We start from the raw sequence: 25,526 nt of genomic DNA, 5'->3' as shown, positions 1-25,526 counted from the left end.
TAAAGGTCTTATTTTCCAGTAGGAACTTTACAGCTTTTCAAGGTGTGATAATTTTTAAAAATTAAATAAATGAGTTCATTTTAAGGTATTGTCAGTAATTAGTTTTGTCCAATTTTCATCACAGATGACAAAATTGTCATCTGTTCATATACCATCCTTAGAAAAAGCACTGTTTTTTCAGAATTGTAACAGTTCATTGTTTGCAATGGTCAAATATGCAAGTCCAATGACACATCAGGAATTTCTGAAAGGTGATTCTGGCATTGTCCCTGTTGAACAGTTGTAACCTAATGTCTGCATTTAGGTTTACAAAACTCTCTGACTGCATGGTGGGTTTACATATTCTGTCTTTATATGCAAAATAACAAACTAATACAGTATAGTATTAAATTGATACAGTATAGTAATCGTTTGTGAAAATTTATCAGAAACTACATTTGATAGAAGTGCATATTTGTAAGTCATTTTAAGAGAAGACATTTAGCAATAAAAGAAATATCCCACCCTAAACAATCAAATAAACCAAATATTACAAATCTGTACTTGTATTTATCAAATAGCTGCATTATTCATTTGTGTCTTTGGAGTAAAAGATGTGGGTGCTCAGTTTGATGTGCTGTTATTTTATAAGGGGGCTTATAGACACTGAGGTTTCTGAACTGCAGGGTCTACCCAAAGTACATCTTGTTTTCTGAAGAGCACTTCATCTGCGCTGTAATTAAAGATGAGAATGTTTCTTCTTCTGGCTTTCTTACTTAAACAATGCAATTGCTATTTTCTGTAAAATCACAAGGATATTAATTATTGTTTACACTTATGTACCGAATTGCCTAAACTTAAACCTTAGATTAGAAAGGAAGTAATAAGTTCATTGTGAGTGAATGACCATCTTGTCTCCAATGAGGTATTCAAAGCCTTGTGTGGATTCTGTCTGTGATTTCTTTCAGGGAAAGGTAAACTGTACATGTTTGGCAGTAACGACTGGGGCCAGTTAGGACTAGGATCAAAGAACACTGTCAGCAAACCAACCTGTGTTAAAGGTTTGTGTGATTTTTCTTTTTTTCTTTTCTTTTGTCCTTTTGAAAGGAGACCTTTGTGAAAAGGTACTTCATAGGATACAATTCCAAAATAACTGATTCTTTATTTTTCTTCATCACAAGTGCACATTATCATGAAGGTAGCTCTAAAGGATCCCTTATTGATTTTCCATTACTTCAGATTCTGAGTCCTTTTGCATCTGAGGATTACTTTGGATACACAGAATCCTGTCATTTTTGAGGGCTCTGACTTTATGTAGTACTTGCCTATTCTCTCAAACCACATCTTCATTTTTTACTGCAGACAATAATCAGATGCTTGGTCTCTGCATGTCTGTGTTTTAGAAGCCATAGTTCCAGCAGCATTGTGTAACCTCTGTGTCACTATTTTCTTAGCAACTTTGTAAATGAAAAAAAATCTATCAGAATACTTTTCACAAGTACTGCTACATTTGTAACAAGTATAAGAAATGCCCCAGGGGACATAAATGTTAATACATTTTTATGAGGCACTGAAATAAATTCCTGTATTCTTTCACGTATTGGAAAATATGTTTTCATTGCACTGTGATCTTTTTGATCTTTCCTAGCTGTTTTTATCTTGTCAAACAAAGCTGAGTCAATACTTTTCCTTATCCCTTTACTTATGTCAAGTCAGATCTATCCCATTAACACATTTCTCTTCACTATTAGATGTTTATCTTCACTCTTTCTGCCAGCAGATCGATCTGTTAGCTTATTGTTAAAAACAAATTATCCTGCTTGTTCAAACTCTGTTCTTCCTAATTTAGTTTATTCTACTGTCCTTTATTTGCTCCTGCCTCCATCTCCCTTCAGATTGAGAATGCAGCGACTCTCAGGTACACATCTTCTGTCAGCCATGTGAGAGATTGATTCCTGCCTTGGCTTAAATAGATTTGGTTTCAAGTTTTGGGTTTGCTGTTGAATTGCAATGTAGAATAAAAGATGAAGAGAAGATGACAGCAATTCAAAGCAGACCTGGCATCCATTGAAAAAAAATCACAAAGGGGGTGTCTTTTTTCTCTTGGCAGTAGACAGCAGGAAGAATTCCTGGAGTTTTTCTCACTAGCCTTTGGTCATCACTTGGCTTTGGGAATGGAGTTGCAAGGACACTTTTCAATTTCTGCTTGGAGCCAAATGCTTATGTCTGCATGTTTCCTGAAAAAAAAATATTTTCTGAGACTTTGTTAGGGATTAATGACGTTGGTTATGAAAAATCACCAGCAACATTGTAAATATAGCATGTCTCATAACATACAAATTGTTAGCCTAAGTGGACATTGAGGGAGCACAGGATTCTGAAGATTCTGAAGAGCTGATTAAGATCATCTCTGAAGTTGAAGAGTGTTGGGATATAAAGATTGTAGGAAGAAACCAGCATTGGAAATGTTATGGTTCTAGCCTGATGGTCGTGGTAGGTGTTGGATAGAAGAGGCAGGAACTTGAATTTGGACAAATTAGATTTGTGTCTGTGTGACAGACCAGGGGCAGTTCATGCTTAAGTTGATAGATTTGTTTGGTGACTTGGTAGGAGGCACCTTAATCTGGATGTTAAAGAGCTGATGAAAGTTGATCTGTAAGGGCTGAAAAAGGGTTTGTGAAAGGGATGATTGTTGTTGGCTTTGTTATGGACTAGTGCAGTGGAAAAGCAATTAAAGATTTATTATGTAAAAATAATCCTGGTTTAGAGCATTGTATAGGGTACATGAACATGACTGAGAGAAGATAATTTGTTGACAATGAACAGCAGCTGGAGCAAGGATGGAAAAGTCAGGAAGACATTTTTTCTCTCTATTTCTGAAATGGAGTACACTTGTCATAGGAGAAGAGGAGCCTCTGTATTCTCTCTTTCCCACCAAAAAAACTCCTGACTCCCCTCACATACATTCCCAGTCTTTCAAAGAGACCAGACTGCAAAGAAGGGCATGCCATGGCACTCTCATTGGTGCTAAGTCAGCTGAAATTGAGACAGGATGACACAAGCAAAAAATGTAGGCACTAGTCCAGGTGGGGCTGCCCTTGGCAATTGAGATCAGTGATCAGGAAATGATCAGAATGGAGCAGAAAAGGGATGTGAGCACAACAAAGGGAGGCAGGGATGGTGAGACAAAGGAACAGGATGGTTTCAAAGATTTACAATAGTGGGAAAAGTCTAAGGGAGAAGTAACAATAGCACTGTTAATGAAAACTGGAGACAGCTTAAATCATTAATTGTATCCTGCAACTTAATATATTCTTTGAGGCATATCCCATAAATGGCAAATTCCAGGGACTGTGGCACTGGGGTGAAGTAACCATCATCAAGTTAACTTGAGTGTTTTAAGTTTTTAAGGTCTGACCTATTTTCTTATCTTGGGGGAATACTGATTTGATAAGTCATGTGCTAGATTCAAATGGGCAATGAATTTTGTAATAATTCTGTTCATAAAAATGTGAAAAGAAGAAATCAGAGCTCCCTCTAGAGCATAGAACATCTTGTTGTTGAACAAACTATCATCTTGTTTATAACTTTCTCTCCTGTTTGGTTTTAATTCTTAGCTTTAAAACCAGAAAAACCAAAACTTGCTGTTTGTGGAAGAAACCACACTTTAGTTTACACAGGTATGTAATCTCTATTTCATACATATTCAAGATTCATTTCTTCCTTTGCTTTCATGCAAAATTACCTTAGGAACCCCAGAAGTATTGAAGAAGGAAAAAAAAATAAAAATGGGTCTTCTAAAAGTCAGGGGTCTGATTTCTTAGAATTCAGAAATTTTTAGAATTTTTAAATTTATTCTGAGCAAATGCATTTATAAACTAATGTTAGATGGTAGTTTCCTAGTAATAGACATATGGAAAAATTTCTTGCTGGCATTTGAGGTGTGGTTAACAATTATGAATATTTCCTTTAAGCCCTGTAAAAATATATTGTTATTTTCATATACATATGTACTCAAATTTACCTTTGATAAATAATCTTTATTAGTGTGAAGTTATATATTTGCATAAATATAATAGAACTGAATATTTTCAAGTCTTCAAATTTTCCTGCATTTTTGGTTACACAGCATAGTCTGCTGTTTCAATGACAAGTTGCTTTATTAAGCTATAAATAAATAAACTGTAAATTTAAACTTAAAAATAAATTTGTAGAGACAAAGTATACAGAGAATTTATGAAGGTTCTTATCATGCTTCTACAATTTATGTAATGGAATAGCCATCTCTGTGGTTGTAATCCTTTAGCTTTCAGTAATGTTGTAAAGAGGATTGTTTGGGTATTAGGAGCTTTGTATACATGGAGACCCTGAACACTGTAAATAAGATTGTTAGAATAAAATAGAACATATTAATAACAATCGAGTGTGCAAGTCTGCCCAGGGTAAATATTAGTCACCTTTGGTATACACACTGGCTAGATGATTTGTGGCCATTATATGTCAGTTTATTTATCACATTTCTGTCTGGGTTTCTAATTAATAATAGGATGTATCTGTTTCTGCATAGATGGGCACTTTAGATGTGCAACATACTAAAATTAAAAGTATAAATCTTACAGTTCTCTAAAGTTGAAGATATCTGTCATCAGCATTAAATTCAAGATTAAAAAAAAAATCTGGTTAATTAAATTGGAAGTTACTTAAATATTAAAATAAGTAAAATATTTCTAATTAAAAAACTAAGCAGAAATATATGTCATTCCCAGTACTCAAAACTATCAAGTTATTAATTTCTTTAATTTACGTACTAATACAGCTTCAGTTTTTTTTGTGTGTGACATCATGCACCCTTTTCCTCCCACTTTATCGCAAAATACACATTATTTGTGGAAAGAGCTGCTTCTGGTTGCCAGGGCTACTGGTAGTCATTTTCTCAGAGCTCTTGCAGAACTTCCAATCACATCTATTTTTACATCAGTCTCCAGAATAATGGGAAATGCAGTAAGGTCTTTAGGAAGTTCTGCTCTAAGTGTGTACAGGAAAACCTTGCTAGCTACAACAGAGCTGCTAATTTCAGCAGGAGGGTGTTTCAGGGCAATAGGCCCTAATGTTTTTGTGATGTTTTTTCCATTGAAAATTAAATTACTTGTTCTGGTTTCTTTTTTCTCTGTATTACCTGTGCTTTTCTGTATACAGAAAAAGGAAATGTCTATGCTGCTGGAGGTAACAGTGAAGGCCAGTTGGGATTAGGTGACACAGAGGAAAGGACCACATTTCATTTAATTAGATTTTTCACCAACCAGCACAAGATCAAGCAACTATCAGCTGGATCCTACACCTCAGCAGCAGTAACTGGTGAGAACAACTGCTAATAAAATCTATTTATGTGTGTCCAACCTGGTTCCAGGAAGACACTTAATCCAGCATTCTGTCTGCATATGTGGATGTATTTTCTATCCTCACTGTCTTCTTTGCTGGATAGCCACAGTAATTTTTTTTTAATGCAGTCAATTGCCTGCTTTAACAGTTTGGCGTCTCATTAATTTCTTAGAGTTTTTGTGAAAGTTTAGTAGAAATACTTACAGAGGAGGAATGGTATGAATACTCTCAAAATGGAAACAAAAAAACCATCAGTTTATTTCCAGGGAAAGCAGCTACAAAACATGAATCCTATGAAAACTAAGCATCTCTAGTTCCACCTGTTACTGCAGTCCATTGGTTCAGGCTGCACAGCTGTGTCATTCCTTACTAATTCTGGGAGAGGCTGAGCCTCTCACCTGTTTCTCAGGTGGCAGAATTATACCAATGATACATCACAACATGCTGAAATCCACAGTTATAATACTTCCTATCACAAAGTGGATGGGTGGTCCTTTATTACCCTATAATGCAATTTTTCATTTCTTGCTGTAAAGCAGTTTTTTCTGTACCTGTTTAGGGTAAGTTATTGAGGGTGTAATTTCAGAACTTGAGAGAGATACTAGCCTGCTTGTTTGTTTGTTTATGCCAATTTCTGACACTCTCCTGAGACTTTTAGATTCTTACGACAACTTCTAGTTATTTTAGCTCCTAACACCACCTCAGTTACACTGTAGGTGGTACTTTTTTATTCACAACTTATTTCCCAACAATAAGAAATATGCATAAAGAAGACTTTATCTCTTCTAGAAGAATCTACAGACTTTTCATGTTGCTCACTGCCTTTTTTTTTTTTTTGTTGCTGTTTTACTGTTGCCATTGATCTTTGTTTCAATAGAAGCTCGTCTTAATAAACCTGGAGCATCTTCTGTTGTAGTTTAAGGAAAGCAAAATGAAGCTGGTCAGTATAACCACCTGTGAGGAGAATTGAAAGATAAGGCACGAATAAGTGGGATGCCTACCAAAATCAGAACAATAAGTTTGGAAGAATGAGAAAGGGGTGACTTAGACCTAGGAATGAGAAGATGCCTTAAATTCACTGTAATATTTTCATACTGACCTCTGGCAACTGAATTGTCTCACTAAGTCTCTTTCTCTTTCTGAAGGAATGTTTTTTACACAGTGTTTTTTCTGTTGGTATTTATAGCCTAACATTGGTTGATATGTAAGTGTTCTGGGTCACTTATGAAAAGCTTAAGAAAAACCCTCTTATTTCCAACTCCTTTTTGCATTGAGCCAAATTGTCATTTATATCCTTGAGATCATGACATTCAGTAGTATCATATACAGAGTTTCTGAAGTACTCTTCAATAAATAGATTACATTTTTATTAGTTTTTGTTTTAAATCTATTCACTATCTGTGTCTTCATTTTAGAGGATGGGCAGCTCTTTGTGTGGGGTGATAATTCAGAAGGGCAGATTGGCCTGGCCAGTGAAGCCTCTGTCAGTGTCCCCTGCAAAGTGGATATTGGAAAACCTGTTTCCTTTGTATCCTGTGGATATTATCATTCTGCCTTGATTACAGGTAAGAGAATGGGAATAGAGGTTAGTGGAGACAAGACAGTGGTTTTCAAATAGTTATTTGAAACTTGATACCCTATAGTTGTTAAAAACTGTCATGGGACAGAAAGCCTCCTATATAGTTCTGTATCACACAGAGAAAAAATTTGTAGTTAATTTTCTGCATTTGCACATTCTCATGTGAAAGTATATTAGAAAGAATGAAATATCTTATCACAGTTTGTTTTCATAAAGGTTATTGCATATATTGTGGATTAAAACTATGGTTTCAAAAAGCCAACATTTTTTTTTTTTTGATGATCAAATAATAAACATTATCTTCTCTAGAAATACCAATATTGAACTGAGATACTGTTATGAGAAAAAATTAATCTTGTTAGAAGTAAAAGATTGTTGTCCAAGTTTTTCTGTCTTAAAATTTAAGTTTTGAAGTCAGTTAAAGAGGCAGTATGTGATATGAGGAGAAGCAATGCTGCAGTGAGCTGTTGTCTGCTCTCCAAACCAAACCACCTCCTATTACTTTCCACCTGTCTCTTCCCAACTCTCCATTGGTTTCCAAAGTGATGATTCCACTCACCTTTTAATAATGCCAGTATGGATGAATTATCAGCCAGTATTGATGGCATTATGTATGAGCAGCTATGAATTCCTCTCAGCCATATAGATTTACATTATTAAACTTTACTGTTTGGTCCCCTTAGAGTAATTAAAGATTTCAAAGGATCGATAGTTTTGATTGTAAAGCTTTTAATGGGTACCCAGGAGCTGTTCCATCAGACACCTTTCCCAGAATACTTGATGAATGTTACTTTTCCACATACAATATCTTTATTGCTCTCTGAGAACATGCTGTTAACAGAATGAGAGCTTGCAACAGTGGACCAATATTAATTAGGTGTTAGGCTGGTAGTGTGCAACTTTTGATTACAAATGCTTTATTACAGTAAATGAATTAAGTGTCTGGGACTGATCAGGACCTCAGCACCTATTTGGAAAAATGTAGCTTTCTGGAATCAGAACAAATGGGGGGAAAAAAGATACTTGCTTCAAGGATGTAGTTGTAATGTGTGTATCTCTGCCTTTGAGCCAAGAGCTGAAGATCCAGGAGTGCAGCAGGATGTCATAAAAGTTCTTATTAGTAGAAGGGTTGAGGACAAACATCTGAGAGTAAAGTGAGAACAGTGTGTGCCAAGTGCCCGAAGGAAGTGAAAACTTTTGATGGAAGAGGATAAGAAAAAAAGGCTTAGGATTGTACCTGGTTAAGAAAAATGGAGCTTCTTAAAATATTGATAGGTAGAATGAACTGGTTATCACCTGTGAAAATGAGGAGTTTGGTGAACCTATTACTACTTAAACAGGCCTGAGTATAAGATGGAAAATCTTAATTTTTAGCCTTAATATCTGCAAGTCCTGCATGAATTCAGTCTGTGTCACTGAAGCTACTGACACACACATGGCCTTCTTTGTGGTGAAAGCATAAAATTTTTTATTACTTTCCTTGGGCCTCTTGCCATCAGTTTTATTTGAATGATACTTCAGCTACCATAAAAATTTAATATTGGGCATCCAAGTACTTTTGCAGAATCAATTTTCTGTTGCACTACTGTCAGTGAGTATCTACACAGTGTTTAAAAATTAGCTTTATACATTTTTTCTGAATATACCATAGTCACAGGATGTGTTATGTACCAGTTATTAGAATACTATAGAATTACCACATTTTGATTTTTAGACCTCAAACAATACACTATAGTGTAACATACTTGCAGGATTTAAAACTTGGAAGATGCTGTCAGACTGAACTGATAAGCATGGCACCATACAGCTCCCTTTCTTAATATGTTTATGTTTGACATAAGGTGTGTGCTGGCTCAAAAACCTGTTGGGAACACAGGCATATCTGGGTTAAAACTAAAAGGTGGCTCATAAGGACACTAGAAAACATAGTGTGGACACAGAGTGCCCTCTCCAGGGCAGGATGTTCATTAATAAGAGAGTATTGAATAAAAAGGTGGTGAAGTATGGATTCCAGCTTTTTTTTTCCTTTTAAAATGAAGTTCTTATTTTTTTGACATTGCTGGGTTTTAGATTTTTTTTTAGTAGACTTTTAACTTTAAGGTATAAAGACAGGAGCAATGCCTCTTATAGTTCCAAAAAGATGATGTCACCCTTCTTCCTTCTGCTTTCTAGAAGGCCTTCTTTGCAGACAATGTGACTGCTGAACATGTGTCACCTGTATTCTGCCATGTACATGTGGACTCCACTGATGCCACAGTGGCTGCAGAACAGAAGAATAGAACAAATCCTGAATATTTTAAATTTAATAAGCCCACTTCTGGAATTTAGACTAGGCACATGCACAGGCAATGGCTAATTCAATTCCACATGCAAATTTAGAACTAGTCTGATTACTCAGTTCATATTTGGAAGATGATTGCTTGCTCCCTTTCTCTCTCCTTTGCATTTGTCAAAGAGTTCCAGTGAAAAGAAGCTCTTAGTCTGTAGCTTCCAGCTCTCTTTAGGATTTTTTCACAGTGTGTTTCCTTTCTTCCCTTTTAGCAGGCTTTGGACATTGTGTCCCAGTATCAGGGTTATGTCTCAAGCAAATCAACAGAGAGATAAACTGCTGGGAGAGTGTAGCAACAATTTTGAGCACTTACACAGATCTTTACTTTCCTTTGATCACACACTCAGGAGGGGACAGTTTTTCAGGAAGCATTAAGCTTGGCAAGCATGTACAGCTCATTTGTCCACTGCAGGGGATGGAGAGCAGGAAAAGCTGATACATCTCACCACTGCTCTGGCTTCTACAGCAGAATTAGATGTGTGGAGACAAAAAGGAATTGAATATATTGGACCCCCTTCTAGTGTTTCCCCTGCCTGAATTGTAACTGTAACCAAGGTCAAGATAGATTCTTATTGAGAAGAAGTCTTTTCATAAAGAGTTTTGCAGGTTCCTTGAATTCTTTTTTTAAAATATATTTTGTCATTATTTTAAGGACTGGTTTAAGAATCATTCGTCCCACAAACAGTTCTCTGCTCTGAATTTCAGTGTTTGAGACAGTTTTAACCAATTTGGTCTTAAGAAATATTTATTTTCTTTTTCTTCTTCATTTATTCAAGAAATCTTAGAGTTATCCAATTCTTTTGTCCACTCATTTTTGTCCCTCATTTGCCACCAGCCAGGTCTCTTATCTATGCACTCAAATGCACCTTTAACTTTGGGGGACATTTTCCATTCACTTGTCCATTTTCTTGATATGCTTCTGTTATTTTAAGTTTAGTGATACAGAAAATCACATTAGGGAAAGTTCAAAATGTGAGAGTGTGACTCATATGAGAGGAACAAATTAAATAACCACGTTTTGTTGTGAACAGAGTGTCCTTAAAATTCAGGTGTGCTCCACACAGTACCTTATGTCCTCAGCATGCAGATGTACTGCACTCAAAATTTATCTGGGTTTGACTGGGTTCTGTTCATGCTTGATTGCTGTTTTTCATAGTTTTTAGACCACTATTTGCCTAAAAGGGATGTGTAATATATTCAAAAATTGCTTTGGTAAATGGTTTTATCTTTGTTAGCTGGATTATTAAGTGGAAAAAATGTAATAAACTTGATGAGTTTGGGAGGCTTGGCCATTTGAATTTCTAATCCTCTTAATTAGATAGTGATTGGATTAATTTTTTCAGTGCAATAGTGTTTAAGAACTGCTGGTCTCTTCAAAGAGAACTGCATAAGTAGTTATCTCCCAAGTGCTTTTGGGTTTTTTTAAAACTTGTTTTTAGAAATATATGGCTGATCTAAGAGTACTGAAAAAAATACTTACCTTCCAAAAAATACAGGATTCTTTTGTTGCCTTTTTTTTTTCTTTCCACTTAGAATGCTTAAATCTCTTTTTGTCAGCAGAATGTTTTGATTACAGAAAACCTCACATTGTGGTTGATTTTTATCTTTTTAATTGGGCTAGTGTTTTAGAACAGAAAATTGATGCTGATGCAAATAACAACAAAGTATTTCTGCACATAGATATAAGAACAAAATCAGAATTAAAACAGGAAATCAAACTGAACAGAGAAGCCTAAACACAGTTCATAGGTTTAAAATTTAGTGAAATTTACTTTTTTTGCAGCTAAGGTAATTTGCTGGTTCTTAAGAAGTGCAGACAGATTGAAATGACTGCAAAAAATTCTTAGGAAAGAGGCGTAGAAGAATGTAAGAGGGCCTTGAGAAGATGTGGCTGAGGGGGGATCTCATCCCTGTCTGTCAGGGAGGGTCAGGGAATGGACCAGGCTCTGCTCCGTGGTGCCCAGCAATGGGACAGGAACTGATGGCCAGGAAGTCCCACCTGAACATGAGGAAGAAATTCTTCACCGTGCAGTGACCAAGCACTGGGACAGACACCCAGAGAGGGTGGTGAGCCTCCCTCACTGGAGATATTCCAGAAAAGTCTGGACCCAATCCTGTGCCATGTGCTCAGGGATGACCCTGCTTGAGCAGGTTGATTTTCCATCAAAATTCCACACAAAATTATTTTCTGTTTTAGTTAAGATTCTTACAAGCAATTCTTCATTTGACTTAAATACTGATTACAGAGAGAATTACCACCTCTCAGAAGCAGGATGTGTATGGTTTTGTTTTTCCTGTGGCTACATTCTTTGCAGGATAAATATTGTGATTCAGAATTTGCAGGGACTCAACTCTAGCACCTTTGTGTCCCATCAAAGCAGAGTGAGGATGAGGGGTTTGGAACACAAGCCCTGTGAGGAATGACTGAGGGAGCTGGGGGTGTTTAGCCTGGAGAAAAGGAGACTCAGAGATGACCTTGTCACTCTCTACAACTCCCTGAAATGTGGCTGTGCTCAGGTGGGGCTGGCCTCTTTCTCCAGGCATCAGCTGACAGAACCAGAGGACACAGTCTTAAGCTGTGCCAAGGGAAATATAGGCTGGATATTAGGAAAAAGTTTCTTACAGGAAGAGCAATAAAGTACTGGAATTGTCTGCCCAGGGAGGTGGTGGAGTCACCATCCCTGGATGTGTTTAAATAAAGATTGGATGTGGCATTCAGTGCCAGGGTTTAGTTGAGGTGTTGGGGCTGGGTTGGACTTGATGATCTTGGAGGTCTCTTCCAATCTAGTCATTCTGTGAATTCTGTGCTTTTCACAGCTGTTTGGGCATTATACAAATATGTTCATCTATCCTGTAATGTTCAAACACTTTTCTGTCTTTAAATTTTTGTCTGCAGCAGTCTTGACAACCTATTCTTGCTCCTGAGTATGTGCTAGAAACCATACTCTGTTCTGTATTTTCACAGGAGATGGTGAGCTCTATACTTTTGGAGAATCTGTGAATGGGAAACTGGGATTATTCCCTGAACAGCTGAAGAACAATAGAGTCCCACAGCCTGTACTGGGAATTATGGAAAAGGTTAATAAGGTTGCTTGTGGTGGAGAACACACCGTGGTGCTGACAGGTATGCAATTTAACTGGCTTTTCTTACAGCCCTGTGATTTAAACTCCATTAACTCTAAAGAATTTGCATCCCACTGAAGTGCTGGATGCTGATCCTAACTGGAAGGTCATTGTACACCAAGGAGGTAGAAATCCATATACCACCCAGCTAAGGCAGGCCTGTGCTGCACTGCCCATGTCCCTTGACTACAGGGGAGCTTGGCCAGGTGATTTTAACAGAGGGGCATCCCAGCAGCTCCTGGCTGACACCACTTGCCTGTCCTTGCTTTACCTGAAACTTCATCAGCAAGTTCCAATGTGAATGTCCTTTTTATTCAGTATAAAATACTGAATTTATCAGCATAAATGATATATAGAGTGGTTTTGGATGTAAGAAAATCCTATAAGAGCTCAAACTGAGGTAACCTTCCATGGTTACCACATGTGTGCTGGGGTCCTTTTCAATTCCACACAGCTCAGGACTTCCAGCCTCTGAAGGGACAGAAGGTTATTGATCCTGTCTTTTTTTTTCTTTATAGTCTTAGCTCCAATAAATATCATTTTAAGAGAACTTTACATAGGCTGAGTGCCTTTCTTACTGGAATTGTAATAAGCCAGCACCACCTGGTGCCATGCAGATGATTGATGTTTCTTTCCTCTAAGAGCTTGAAATTGTTATTGCAATGAGAGGGAAATTCTAGAGGAAAGCTTCCATTCTGTAGTAAATTTAAATGCTCTTGAATATTTAGGAATGTATGTAGGAAGTCACTTTTCAAGTAGCTTCACAATCTACTGCATGCCTGAATGGATTAAATATCTCCTATTGTGAGACAGAATTATCTTGTGCCTTTGAGCAGAATCTTTAGCATAAATATGAAACCAGTACAGACATATACATTTGACATTGTGCAGGTTATGAAAATCAGCAAATACAAATGTTACATATTAATTCACAGGGCCACATATATAGTACTTGGAAAATGCTGTGTGTTGCTGAGCTGTTAAATAATTGTCTGCAGTGGTGACTTAGCTTTTCCAAGGCATACATGCAAAGCAGTGCCAGCCATTTATTTCCACAAATTCAATCCTGAGCTGAAGTGGTGTAGGAGCAGGAGAGGTAAGTTTGACTTTGCCTGAAGATAGTTTAAAAAATATCAGCTTTAGTTTGTAATGAATAGAATGTGTAAAACTGTATAGCTTGTGATTTTTTTTTCTGCCAAAATGAAAAAGCTGTAAAACCAAGTTGGATGTGTAGATATCAGTCCTTAAATCTGTATTCTGAAGGTTTTCTGTGATTGTCTCTTGACAATCTTGTGGTGTGCATTCAAGGTTATGTAGCTAAACTTTCTAAAATATAAACTGAAAATCTAACTGAGGGAGATTGTGAGTAATAGATGTGGTGTTGTACTGCAAGCCATTGGAAAGAGTAAAGGTGGAAGTGAAATGCTGGTAAAGATTGTGTAGTGAGTGAAGCTGCAAGATTCTGGGTAGGTTAAAATTCCTTTGGGGAAACTCTAAAGAGGAAATAGCAGTAGCTAATCCAGGAAGTAATGTAAACATCTGTCTGCATTTCAATGCCTTTGTCTCCTTCTTCCACCAAGATACAGTCTTACTCTGGCAGTATTCTATGTCACAAATTTATTTATGTGAAATCAGATTATCATTATTAGTGAAAAAAACTGCCATAAATTTGGGACCAACAAATGCATAAATCATAGCATTGTTTTATGAGTTATAAAGTGGAGTTTAGTAGAAAGAATTTGATTATCATCATTGATTATTTTCTTTACCATAAATCTGAATTCAACCAGTAGATATTTTGACTTAATGGTGTTTCATATGATAAAAAAATCATTATAACCAATGACTGTTACAGAGATTTAGAAGAAAGATCGAGACCTGGATGCCATCATCATTACAGTGAAATCTGTACAAGAGCTGGAATAAAGAGGGAAATATAAATGCCATAGAAAAAAATGCAGTGAAGAAAATACTGTAATAAGTATGCATATATGTAAGATTTGCTTGCTTATCGAAATAAATCCTTTAGTAGAAGTAAATAAGAAATTCAATGCTGGCTGTGCTGGCAGTTGATGATCAAAGTGTTGAGTGCCAGAGGACCTAGTTGAGTCACAAAAAGAGGAAAACCATATCCTCCAACAAAATACATTTCCTGAAGATTAATAGTTGTGATAAGAGTGAAAAATCAGATGGATGTTTTTTAATGTGATTCAGCTGTTATTAAATAGGTGACAAATATGAACTTCTGACTAAGACACTGAGTGAAACTGTGGAGAACAGTGGCAATACTGTCTCAAATGAAAGATACTTAGTCAGAAATGTTAACATAGAGAACATTTTCTGACTCAAAGCAAAATTTGAGCAAAAAGTTGTGAAAAGAGGTAGATACGGATACTAAAAATTTTAAGGGACTGTGACATACATACGTTTATGGCTTTGCACCAGAAACTTCACTTTAAATTGGTCCTAAATTACATCTTGAGATGAAGTATGTGACCAAAAACTGAGAATTCTGATGAGATATCTTTAAAGAGGGGCAGAAACATTTACACCTCTTTTAAGCTCATTTCCATAAATTAAGAAAGTAATACAATTTTGAAGAAACTCTGAATTTCAAGTTTAATCCTCCATGAAAATGTGTGTTGCTTGCCTTTAGTAACACAACATATACTGGTGTAGTTTTCATCCTTTCAGAGTCTTTCCAGTTCTTAAGGATGTGACACTTCAGTCTCAGGAAACAAGAATTGAGTGTGTGACTATTGAATATTCCCCTGCTTCATCTATCTCATTTAGCATAGCAAAAGCAGAAGAGAAAATGTAAATGGAAAAACTGTTGCTCATCTTGGCTCATTTCTTGACATCATTTCTACTTAGAGTTTATCAAATTAGAAGAAAGCGTAATTCAGTTATCTTACAGAGTATAAGGCAAGTTTCTTCCTGACTTTCATGTGTAATTAGTCTATTCCAAAGCACTTCATAAGATTTCCTTTTTATGACTGTTGTCTATTCTATTGGCAATTTTGTGTGGTGAGAACCACTGTTATCTGGGCTATTAAATCAAGGTACTGCTCGAAATCTCTACAAGTGTCAGAGTAAAAGGTAGAAAGTATAGCTTAAAATAATTATTTGGGGTTTTTTCCTCTGAAATTCTAAAATGAGAAACTCAATTATTTTTCCCAGAGAACAAGAATTAAATTGTTGAGAGCAATAATTTAGGAAAAAGCCCAATTTTTAAAATATGGGTTTTAGAAACGTTGAGTGTGGTATTGGAAACCATCATCTTTCCAAGCTCTATTGTTACCTCTGCCTTTAATATTTGCAATTGTTCTAGACAATAAACAGAATTGCATTTAAGAATTCTATAGTGCAAAATCTTGAGAGCACAAAGCTTTTCATTTCATGGCAGTCAGTCAGCCAGTCTGAGAAGAGCCTGTCCTCATCTCAGATTCATTTTCTCAGAAACTGAAAAAATTGCACCGACTTCCCCCAATGCTTGCAGGTACTTCCTGCTACAAATGGAAGCTGTTGGTGTCATCACTTTGAAATGAAATATGGGAGAGCAGCAATCCCAATTTGTGGGCTTTTTTCAATAAGGTGTTTTAACAGGTGGAAAAATAATGAATCTGAATCTAGAAATTGGAAAAGAAGAAACTGATTATTTGGAGTGGCTTTAATATCTTGCAGTTTTTTTCAGATGAGGACAGATCCTCTGGGAATATTTTTTTCTATAGAAGGATATATTACTTCCTTTCATTCTCTGAAAGGAAGGAAAGCAAAGATAGCTCTTCAAAGGAAAAAGTGAAGCAGACCTTTGAGAATAGAATGTTTGACATAAGAACATTAGTGCATTAGTATGTAAAATGCTGGATTTTTCATCTTCTGTCTCAAGGTCTTTTAAAAAGAAAAGAAAGCCAAGGCACCCTTTTGAAAGAGAACAAAAAGGATGTAAAAACTCTACTTTTTCCTGTCAGAACTCACAATTCAGACCTTATAGGATTATTAGATTTTTTAAACCGTTCTTAAGTCTGTATACTATTTGTACTGAAAATGCAGTTACTAATTCTGAATACTGAACATTGTGTTGACAGTTGATTTTTCGCCGTAACATTTTTCAGCATAAGCTGTTTAAAAATAAAGCTATTGTGAGAATGAATAGTTCATTGGCATAATAGTTATAGTAGTAACAATAATAATAATGGTAATGTTTAAGGAGAATGGATTTATGTGGACAGGCCACTGGGATGATTGGAAGGATGCAGCACCTCCCCTGTGAGGAAAGGCTGAGAGAATTGGGGTTGTTCTGCCTGGAAAAGAGAAGGTTCTGGGCTGATCTAATGGCAGTCTTCCAGTCCTTGAACAGAGCCTACAAGAAGTAATGGAGAGGGACTATTTACAAGAGCCTGGAGTGACAGGACAAAGGGCAATGGCTTCAAACTGACAGAGAATAGGTTTAAGTTGGATATTAGGAAGAAATTCTTTACTGTGAGAGTGTTGAGACCCTGGCACAGGTTTCCCAGAGAAGTTGTGGATGTTCTGTCCCTGGCTGTGTTCAAGGCCAGGCTGGATGGGAGCACCCTGGTCTAGTTGCAAGTATCCCTGCCCATTGCAAGAGGTTGGAACCAGATGATCTTTAAGGTCTCTTCCAAGCCAAACCATTCTATATTACTATGATATAAGCTTACCTGTCTGCTTCCTTTTTAGTTCTGTAGACTTTTAACTTCATCTGTAGCCTTAGATACATAGCAGGGAATGCATGATTCTGAAAAACATTCCTTGAGCTCGTACAGTTCTGTCAGCAAATCGCACGTTGTAAAAAATAATATGAAAGCTATATAGCTTTTTGCCTAGAACTGTTTTATTGATAGTGCAAACGATCACAGAGATTACAAAAGATGCCTGCAAAGATGGAAGATAACACAGCTACAGGGAATTATCCCCTTTCTTCCAAAAAGAGAAATAGGAAATGAAGAAGCAGCTCTTCCAGCGCTCAAGTGCTGGAGGTCACTTGGAACAGCAAAGCCATTGTCTTCTGTGCAACCTCTGAAACGATTTCTCTTTATGCTTCAAGGCCCTCTCATGGGCTGCTGCTGTGTTCAGAATGATGAAATTCACCCTTGTCATTTTATCAAGAAGTGTGTGAGCTTGCTTTTCCATACTCTTCTCTTTCCATGCATTTATAAAGACAGATGGGAGGAAATACCTCATTTCTACTGAAAGGGGTTATTAGTGAGGTGTGACCTCACTTCTGCACCAGAGTGGTGAGTCATTTAAGAAAGGTGCAAGGTTTCTTTCTTCCTCTACCCTGATAATTCACTAAGAAGCAAATTTAGGAGGAGCAACATTTAGGTGCCACTGGTCTGTAAGGGCAGCAGAAGAAATTCTTCATCATATAAAGGCACTCTAACCTGGCTTGGGATTGGCCTTTTCCCTCATTTTCAGTAGAAACACAGGAAAGAAAGAATTCCCTGCACTTTTAAAGTTAACATTTGAGAACATCTCCCTCTTGACACAAATGCAAAAGACTTTACATGTTTCATGCTAGGATTAAAGAAAAAAAAATTGTAGTTCATTCAGAGTAATTATGTTAATCAGATAAACCACACAGTTAAAATATCTGCCAGTTTCCAAAGAACTGTTAAAACAATTGCAGTACTTCTAAACAGAATTTTTTTAATCAGCCATCCTGAGAAAGCAGTTTACTAAAATAAAGATGAGACTTTTGTTTGCTTAGAGAAAGCTCCTGTCTTTCAGGTGTAGTTTCTTGATTCGTATGCAGGGAGTCTAAATATTACAGGAAAATTCTAACTACTTCTTTTACTTTATAAAGCTCCCTAGAAGGTTTTACTTTCTTGCACTAAAATTTCCAGCAGAGGGAGCTTTACCATTACCTTTAGTAAAAAAACCAGGTGCTCAATACTTTTCATCTACAATTGATAAAAAATGTGAGACCATTGGGCTTTTTTTTTTATGGTGTGAATTTATGACATCTTATTATGGAACAATTTATAAGGAACGGAAAGGAAAAGACTTTCCTAGAAAGAACGTTTCCATATGTAGTGTTACTATTTCACCACAGTTCCTTTGTAATTGGAAAGTTCTTTTAACTTAACATGGAATGGTTTTTGTCAATTCATAATCTTTTTCATTTTTTCATAATAGTTTTTCAAGTGCTTTGAGTAGAATTTCTCTCACTATTCCTTTGTTGCCTACATGCAAAAGAAAAAGGGGAAGAAACTAAATTCTAGGAAAACTTCTCCTTTTTTCCCAAAAAACTCCTCTGTTCAAGCATGACCTCATCAAGATTTCCAAGCTTCACAATCTTCCCCTGTAGTGATGGAGTGCCAGGGATGGACACACCAAGAATCTTTATTACTTTGGAGAAGCTCTCATTCTTTTTCCTGGCACACACAGTCCATTAAACAGACAAAATATAAATGTGGAAAGATTATTATTCTGTCACAAGATAACACAATTATAGTGTTCTCTGTATTTATTGCAGGGCTGATTTGGTAGCTGAACAGAATACTGAAACCTATTCTGTTCCAGTCTCTTCTTACATACAAATTATGAGGTCTTGTCTATTATTTAGGGCCCTACAGTGTTCGTGGAACTAATGAGTAATTAAGATGAGACTATTGTGAAAATGCACATAAATGTATAAACATTGTAGTCTTGAATTGATTGTAGTTTGTAAATTCCCATACATTTTTTAACTTTGCTTTGTGTACATATGATCAGTGGATTATTTTGCATTTATGTTAGAAAATATATCACACATTGAACTATTTAAAATTATTTCCTGTGTATACTTCAGTGCTTCAATTCCTGGATTTTTTATTTTGTTGTATATTAATAATTGATAAGTGTAATTGATTAGTTGGCACATTTTTAATTGAGTAACATTTTAAAATTATGTTTATGTCAATGGCCTTCCATTTGTTGAATAAAACTTGATAAAAAATGTGAGACCATTGGGCTTTTTTTTTTTTTTTATGGTGTGGATTTATGATATCTTATTATGGAACAATTTATAAGGAACGGAAAGGAAAAGACTTTCCTAGAAAGAACGTTTCCATATGTAGTGTTACTATTTCACCACAGTTCCTTTGTAATTGGAAAGTTCTTTTAACTTAACATGGAATGGTTTTTGTCAATTCATAATCTTTTTCATTTTTTCATAATAGTTTTTCAAGTGCTTTGAGTAGAATTTCTCTCACTATTCCTTTGTTGCCTACATGCAAAAGAAAAAGGGGAAGAAACTAAATTCTAGGAAAACTTCTCCTTTTTTCCCAAAAAACTCCTCTGTTCAAGCATGACCTCATCAAGATTTCCAAGCTTCACAATCTTCCCCTGTAGTGATGGAGTGCCAGGGATGGACACACCAAGAATCTTTATTACTTTGGAGAAGCTCTCATTCTTTTTCCTGGCACACACAGTCCATTAAACAGACAAAATATAAATGTGGAAAGATTATTATTCTGTCACAAGATAACACAATTATAGTGTTCTCTGTATTTATTGCAGGGCTGATTTGGTAGCTGAACAGAATACTGAAACCTATTCTGTTCCAGTCTCTTCTTACATACAAATTATGAGGTCTTGTCTATTATTTAGGGCCCTACAGTGTTCGTGGAACTAATGAGTAATTAAGATGAGACTATTGTGAAAATGCACATAAATGTATAAACATTGTAGTCTTGAATTGATTGTAGTTTGTAAATTCCCATACATTTTTTAACTTTGCTTTGTGTACATATGATCAGTGGATTATTTTGCATTTATGTTAGAAAATATATCACACATTGAACTATTTAAAATTATTTCCTGTGTATACTTCAGTGCTTCAATTCCTGGATTTTTTATTTTGTTGTATATTAATAATTGATAAGTGTAATTGATTAGTTGGCACATTTTTAATTGAGTAACATTTTAAAATTATGTTTATGTCAATGGCCTTCCATTTGTTGAATAAAACTTAGGTTATTATATAAATAAATAAATAAATATACATAGCAGCATTTTTGTTGTTAACTTTGCCTGTATAATTTCAGAGACAGATGTTTATACTTTTGGACTTGGACAGTATGGGCAGCTGGGACATGGAACTTTCGTGTTTGAAAGTTCAGTACCGAGGCCTGTGAAACGCTTGAAGAGGCATAAAATTTGTAACATTGCATGTGGGGAAAATCACACTGCTGTGGTAGCAGGTATGGGAGTGCAAAATTCTGGAACCACTTCTAGCAACTCTCTCTCATGCTGTAAAAACTTTCCTTATACAATGAGCAGTAGCAGACATATCTATTACTCGTTCTAAAGGTGAAATGAGCCAGTGAGAAAGGCGAATTCAACAGGAATTTCTGACTTGAGAGCCATGCCATGCATAACTCTGTATCTCCTGGGGAATGATAACCTCCTAACTATGCCTTGCTAACAAATATTCTTGTTTAGAAGCCATTGTTTTTCTGTATAGTTTAAATATTACTATTTTGTTGGGGTGGTTTTTTTTACAAATTGTCTAGACCAACATCTCAGACAGTACTTTGTCTGAAAACATGCATATTTTTAAATAATAGCAATCTGTTGAAGATGTAAAAAATAATTGTTCAGATTTTGCTTTTGGAAGGGAAATATTTCTTACTTTCATAGCCTGTTACTTTTTAATGGTTCTGTCCTGGTTTTCTGTTGAATCTTTGTTTCCTTTTTATTCCCATATGCAGAGAATGGCCTGATGTTTACTTTTGGAGATGGACGACATGGCAAGTTAGGATTTGGAGAAGAGAGTTTTACAAATCTGTTTGATCCCACTCTGTGTTACAATTTCTTGAAGTTCACAGTCCTTTTGGTAAAACCTTTGTTCATTCCTCTCAGACATCATAATATTTATCTTTTTATGAAACACTATTAATGAGAGCTGAACTATCATTATAGAATTATTTCTTTCTATAACATTTAATAAGTAGACAATACAATCTGAAGGAAAGAGGAAACTATATATGCTTAGCACAGTGTTAATTTAGTTTAGAATGTCTTTGACTTGGGCTACACATACAGATTGCTCTTTAGGGTTTTATTCAGTACTCTTGTGCTGTGGTGTTTTGGTCTTCAGAGCTCTGGTAACTTATAAACTGAATTATTTATTACTCTCGGATGGTTGGAAGCATGGGGAAATTTTTGTCTTTTCTGTAAACACCAGAGAGTAATCTTTTCAATTTTGACAATTTTTGTACAGTGAGATATTTTTAAACCTCAAGAAAATTTGAGGGTTTTTTTTAATCCAAACTGGACAAGAAAGCAAGAATAGGCTTTTCTTTAGAGAATTGTGTAAGGGAAGTTTTTTCATCTGCTTCTTGAGGTGTGGAAGAAATGTCAGAGAATTGTCAGCATCAAAAATATTAACACGACTCAGGATTGAAAAAAATTTGCAACAAATGTCTATTGATCACTTCTGTTTGTTTACTGGAATTAGAGGTGAAGGAAGTTTTATTGGAAGCAGTGAGTGTTGCAAACCTTTTAAAAAGTGAAACCTCTGTTTTTTATGTAATAATATTGTGTCTACTGGAGAGTGTTGAATTTATTTTACATTTTGCTGATTTTTTGATAAAATATTTAGGTTTGAAATTATCAGTATTGCTCTCAAGTGACTTGTATCCAAATAAATAGCTAAAGTCTCTTGAAAATCAGTGGAAATATATTTGCTATCTTTTATATTAAAAAATGTGATAGTCCTGTCTTTTGTTCTGTTCAGTAAAAATAGATTGTATTTAACTAAGCAGTGAACATAGATCCTAGTTGTTAATAAATGTGATTAAGTACTTTTATTTTGTTGGTGTAATTGGGAACTAAATTTGAAGCCATTTGCTGTGTCTTCTACTACATTTCTGTCTTATCATCTAAATCCCTAGAAATGATTGTAAGAAAAGTGCATCCTTGATACTTGCAAATGAAGTAATCAGACCTTTTTTTGAGCTATAGGTTGCTTGTGGGGGTTGTCACATGCTGGTTTTTGCTGCTCCAAGACCTAAAGGATCTGAAATCCCCTTGGAAGATTTGTATGAGCCTCGTTTGACTGCTGCTACCTCTCAAAGCAGAGGGGACTTTGTGCTGGCAAACACTTTACAGTTATCAGCAGCACGAATGCGACGTCGAGAGAGGGTAAGCTCAGAGATATTTAGAGCTGCAATGCTTCTTTCAGGAATCAAAATCACTTTTATAGCTAAATCACAGCATATGCCAAGCAGTTAAATACATCTTCTTAAACTAAGGGTTTAATTTTAATGTATAATATGAAAAACAGACATTTACCCTGGTCCCAAAAATTGATGCAGGAGAAAAACAAGTAGGTATTGGTCAGATTTTGCTTAATTATTTCTGTGAAAGAGATTAAAATCGAGTTTATATTTTTTTTTTTGTTCTAAAATGTAGAACCTGTTCCTTTGCATTTTTAAACTATCTTAGAAATATTTTTTAAAAAATTGGAAGAACCTGACTCTTTTGCTCTTCCCTCTGAATCCTTGAACATATTAAACAATTTCATAGTTCATAAAATATCAAAGGAGAATATTAGATGTAGCTACTTAAAATATTACTTTCTGCTCTTTTATCTCCACTACACATTCCATGTGATTGCCTTAAACAGCACAATGAATTGGATCATTTCACTTACCTGTCTGAGAACTAACTCTACCAAAACCCGAATTTATTCTATAAAAATATATTGATGTTGTGGATTAAATACCTTGATGTTATTTGAGAGTTTAGTTCTTCATTTTGGATAAAAAGAAAAAGTTCTTTTTCTCCTTTGCTTATATTTTAGGATTGCTTGAAATCATTGCATAGAGATGATCTTAAAAATCCCACTATGTACCTGCCCACTTTCTAGTACTATAAGTAATTAAAATTTTTAAAGATATTCTACTTATTAAGTTGCAACACTGTATCCCAAGCTAACAGCAAATACCACTGGTATGGGTGAGAGAATGCTTACATTTTGTTCTTCTACCCTTTTTCTCAATTTATTGGTTTTCAATCTTCTAAAGGAAAGGTCACCAGAGCAGTTTGCTCGAATGGCACAAACTCTGCCTGCAATGGGGGAAGGCTTCTTAAAATCTTCATTGCCTGTGGCAAGCAACACCAGCCCATTCTGGTTTTCTGCAACAAGTCATCCTAAAGCTGAATCTGGGAGGGATGGAGACCATGAGAAAGGTGAAGTGTCCCCACATCTTGCTGCTGTTTTCTGATTAGAATGGTTTGACTCTCATCATTCATAAACACATGTGCAGTTTGAACCTGAAAGGAAGTTCAGGTTCAGTCTTACCTCAGGACAGTCTGGCAGCATACAGGCATGAAAGCAGAGAAATGCAGGCAAAAATGGCCTCACACTGTTCATGTTTGCAAAGCAAATTTAAAGATTAAGAGGAGACTTGAGTGAAAAAAAACCCCAATTTATAAATTGTACCTGTAGTTACCTTTAGAAATAAGATTCACAAAAATACTGTAAAAACATTAGCTACTTACTTTGTTTTCACACAATAAAAAGGAATTACAGGAAAAAAAAAAGCTTAGGAACAGTCTTAAGGACATAGGTAAGCCCACCAGGAACTTGGATAAGAAAACATAAGAGGTCTACTAATTCTTAGAGGACCTTTCTTCACTGGGAAATGCAGAAGTACTCTTTACTCTTTGTTATCTAAGATAATAAGGATTTATAATATTATAGCTGATGAAATAATCTGGATAACCATAATGCAGCACTGCACTTTGGCACAGATTCTCTAGGGCAGTTCTGGACTTGTCTGGCATCCTGGGCCTGTGTGATTTCCTAGAAAGAACAATGCTGAAGAGTGCAAAATGCAGAGCTTCTGTGTAATTGTTAGCTCAGATTTACTGGACAGCCAAATCTAATTTGAAAGTAATTCATTCATAGAATGAAGATGATTATTTTTAAATCTGCCAGCATGTCCATTAGCATTTCTGGTTCCAGGAAAGCAATGCAGTGAAATTTGAATTTCCTTTAGAGTTTTCTTAGATCTAAAACCTCAGGTTTTGTGCTGTACAAAATGGTCATAAACCTGATGAGCTTAATGATGTAGGGACATTTTTATAATGCTGAATTTAACTCACTGTCTCTCCATCCATTACATAGATAATGTGCAATGGAGATAACATGACTGCTGCTACTTTGGTCTAATTTTTACACTATTATTAAGGATATTATCCAAAAGAATCTTTGTCCCAGGTAATATTTAGGCTTTGAAAGCCTGCAGAAATGGTCAGAGATCTACAGTGCACTGAGACCAGATTGCTGAGCTCCCTCTGTTGTTAATGATGAAAGGAGATGGAAGTGCTTTTGCTGTGTCTGGGCTGGGGGAATGAAGAATCTGAGGACTTCAGTTCTGTGTTAGTAAAATAGGAATAATCTCTGTTTTATAAGAGTGGAGTGTTCTGTTTGCTATACAGTGCTTGTTCCTATGACATTTGTTTATTTGCCTCTATTTTACCTTGTAGAAAATAATAATCAAAAAGATAAACCTAGTGAAGTCTCTTCAGAAGAAGATTCAGATAATGAAAATCTTGACAGAAACCTTGGGGATACAACTGATGTCCTAAATATGGTAATATATTCCAGTAATGGATCTGTAGTTCAGTAATTTTTTGCAGGGAGAGACAAAAAATCTGAATTGTGTTTCAGGTTCTAATGCAGAATTCCTGACTACCAAAACATCCTATGTGACAGATATCATACTGACACACTGTTAGATGAACATGCATTTTGTATCATCATTACCCAATGCTAAAATATGTTTTAATTTTCAAAGTGGTATTGTGATATGAGATTGAAGCAGTCCAAGTAGTGCAGTGCCTCCCCACACTTTAGCTCTGGAAATCAGAAGGGAAAGGAAAGGGATGCTGAAGACCACATGGTGATCTCTATCTCTGACCTTGCTTTTCTCTTTGATTTCCAACAGACAATTGCAGGAAATGAAGCAGAAGAGCATCTTTTCCTACTTTGAGAAGAGTTTTTTTTTTTTTAGTACAGGTGGATCATGTTAAAGGGAAGGCCAAAATCCAGACATTTTGATTATTTGGTGATCCCCCACCTTGTTCCTACATGTTTCTTTTATTTTAAAAACATGTTCA

At 35.8% G+C, this 25,526-nt stretch overlaps 1 protein-coding gene across 4 annotated transcripts in view; it reads left to right on the top strand.

The window, feature by feature from the left end:
• RPGR (retinitis pigmentosa GTPase regulator) overlaps window positions 1-25,526 on the top strand; it is a 54,861-nt gene that overhangs the window by 8,345 nt on the left and 20,990 nt on the right. For all 4 annotated transcript variants that reach the window (XR_005952297.1, XM_041399871.1, XM_041399870.1 and 1 more), the window contains 10 exons: window positions 948-1,040; window positions 3,597-3,659; window positions 5,176-5,334; window positions 6,774-6,923; window positions 12,232-12,390; window positions 20,441-20,596; window positions 21,107-21,231; window positions 22,362-22,541; window positions 23,426-23,591; window positions 24,894-25,000. Coding sequence is in view for 3 of the 4 variants with exons in the window: in XM_041399871.1 (XP_041255805.1) it covers window positions 948-1,040; window positions 3,597-3,659; window positions 5,176-5,334; window positions 6,774-6,923; window positions 12,232-12,390; window positions 20,441-20,596; window positions 21,107-21,231; window positions 22,362-22,541; window positions 23,426-23,591; window positions 24,894-25,000 (1,358 nt within the window). In the remaining variant the exon portion in view is untranslated. The remainder of the gene's footprint in view (window positions 1-947; window positions 1,041-3,596; window positions 3,660-5,175; window positions 5,335-6,773; window positions 6,924-12,231; window positions 12,391-20,440; window positions 20,597-21,106; window positions 21,232-22,361; window positions 22,542-23,425; window positions 23,592-24,893; window positions 25,001-25,526) is intronic.

This window comes from Onychostruthus taczanowskii, unplaced genomic scaffold (genome assembly GCF_017590055.1).
Source record: "Onychostruthus taczanowskii isolate IOZ18803 unplaced genomic scaffold, ASM1759005v1 scaffold17, whole genome shotgun sequence".
NCBI lineage: Eukaryota > Metazoa > Chordata > Aves > Passeriformes > Passeridae > Onychostruthus > Onychostruthus taczanowskii.
This window is presented reverse-complemented; position numbering and strand designations above follow the sequence as displayed.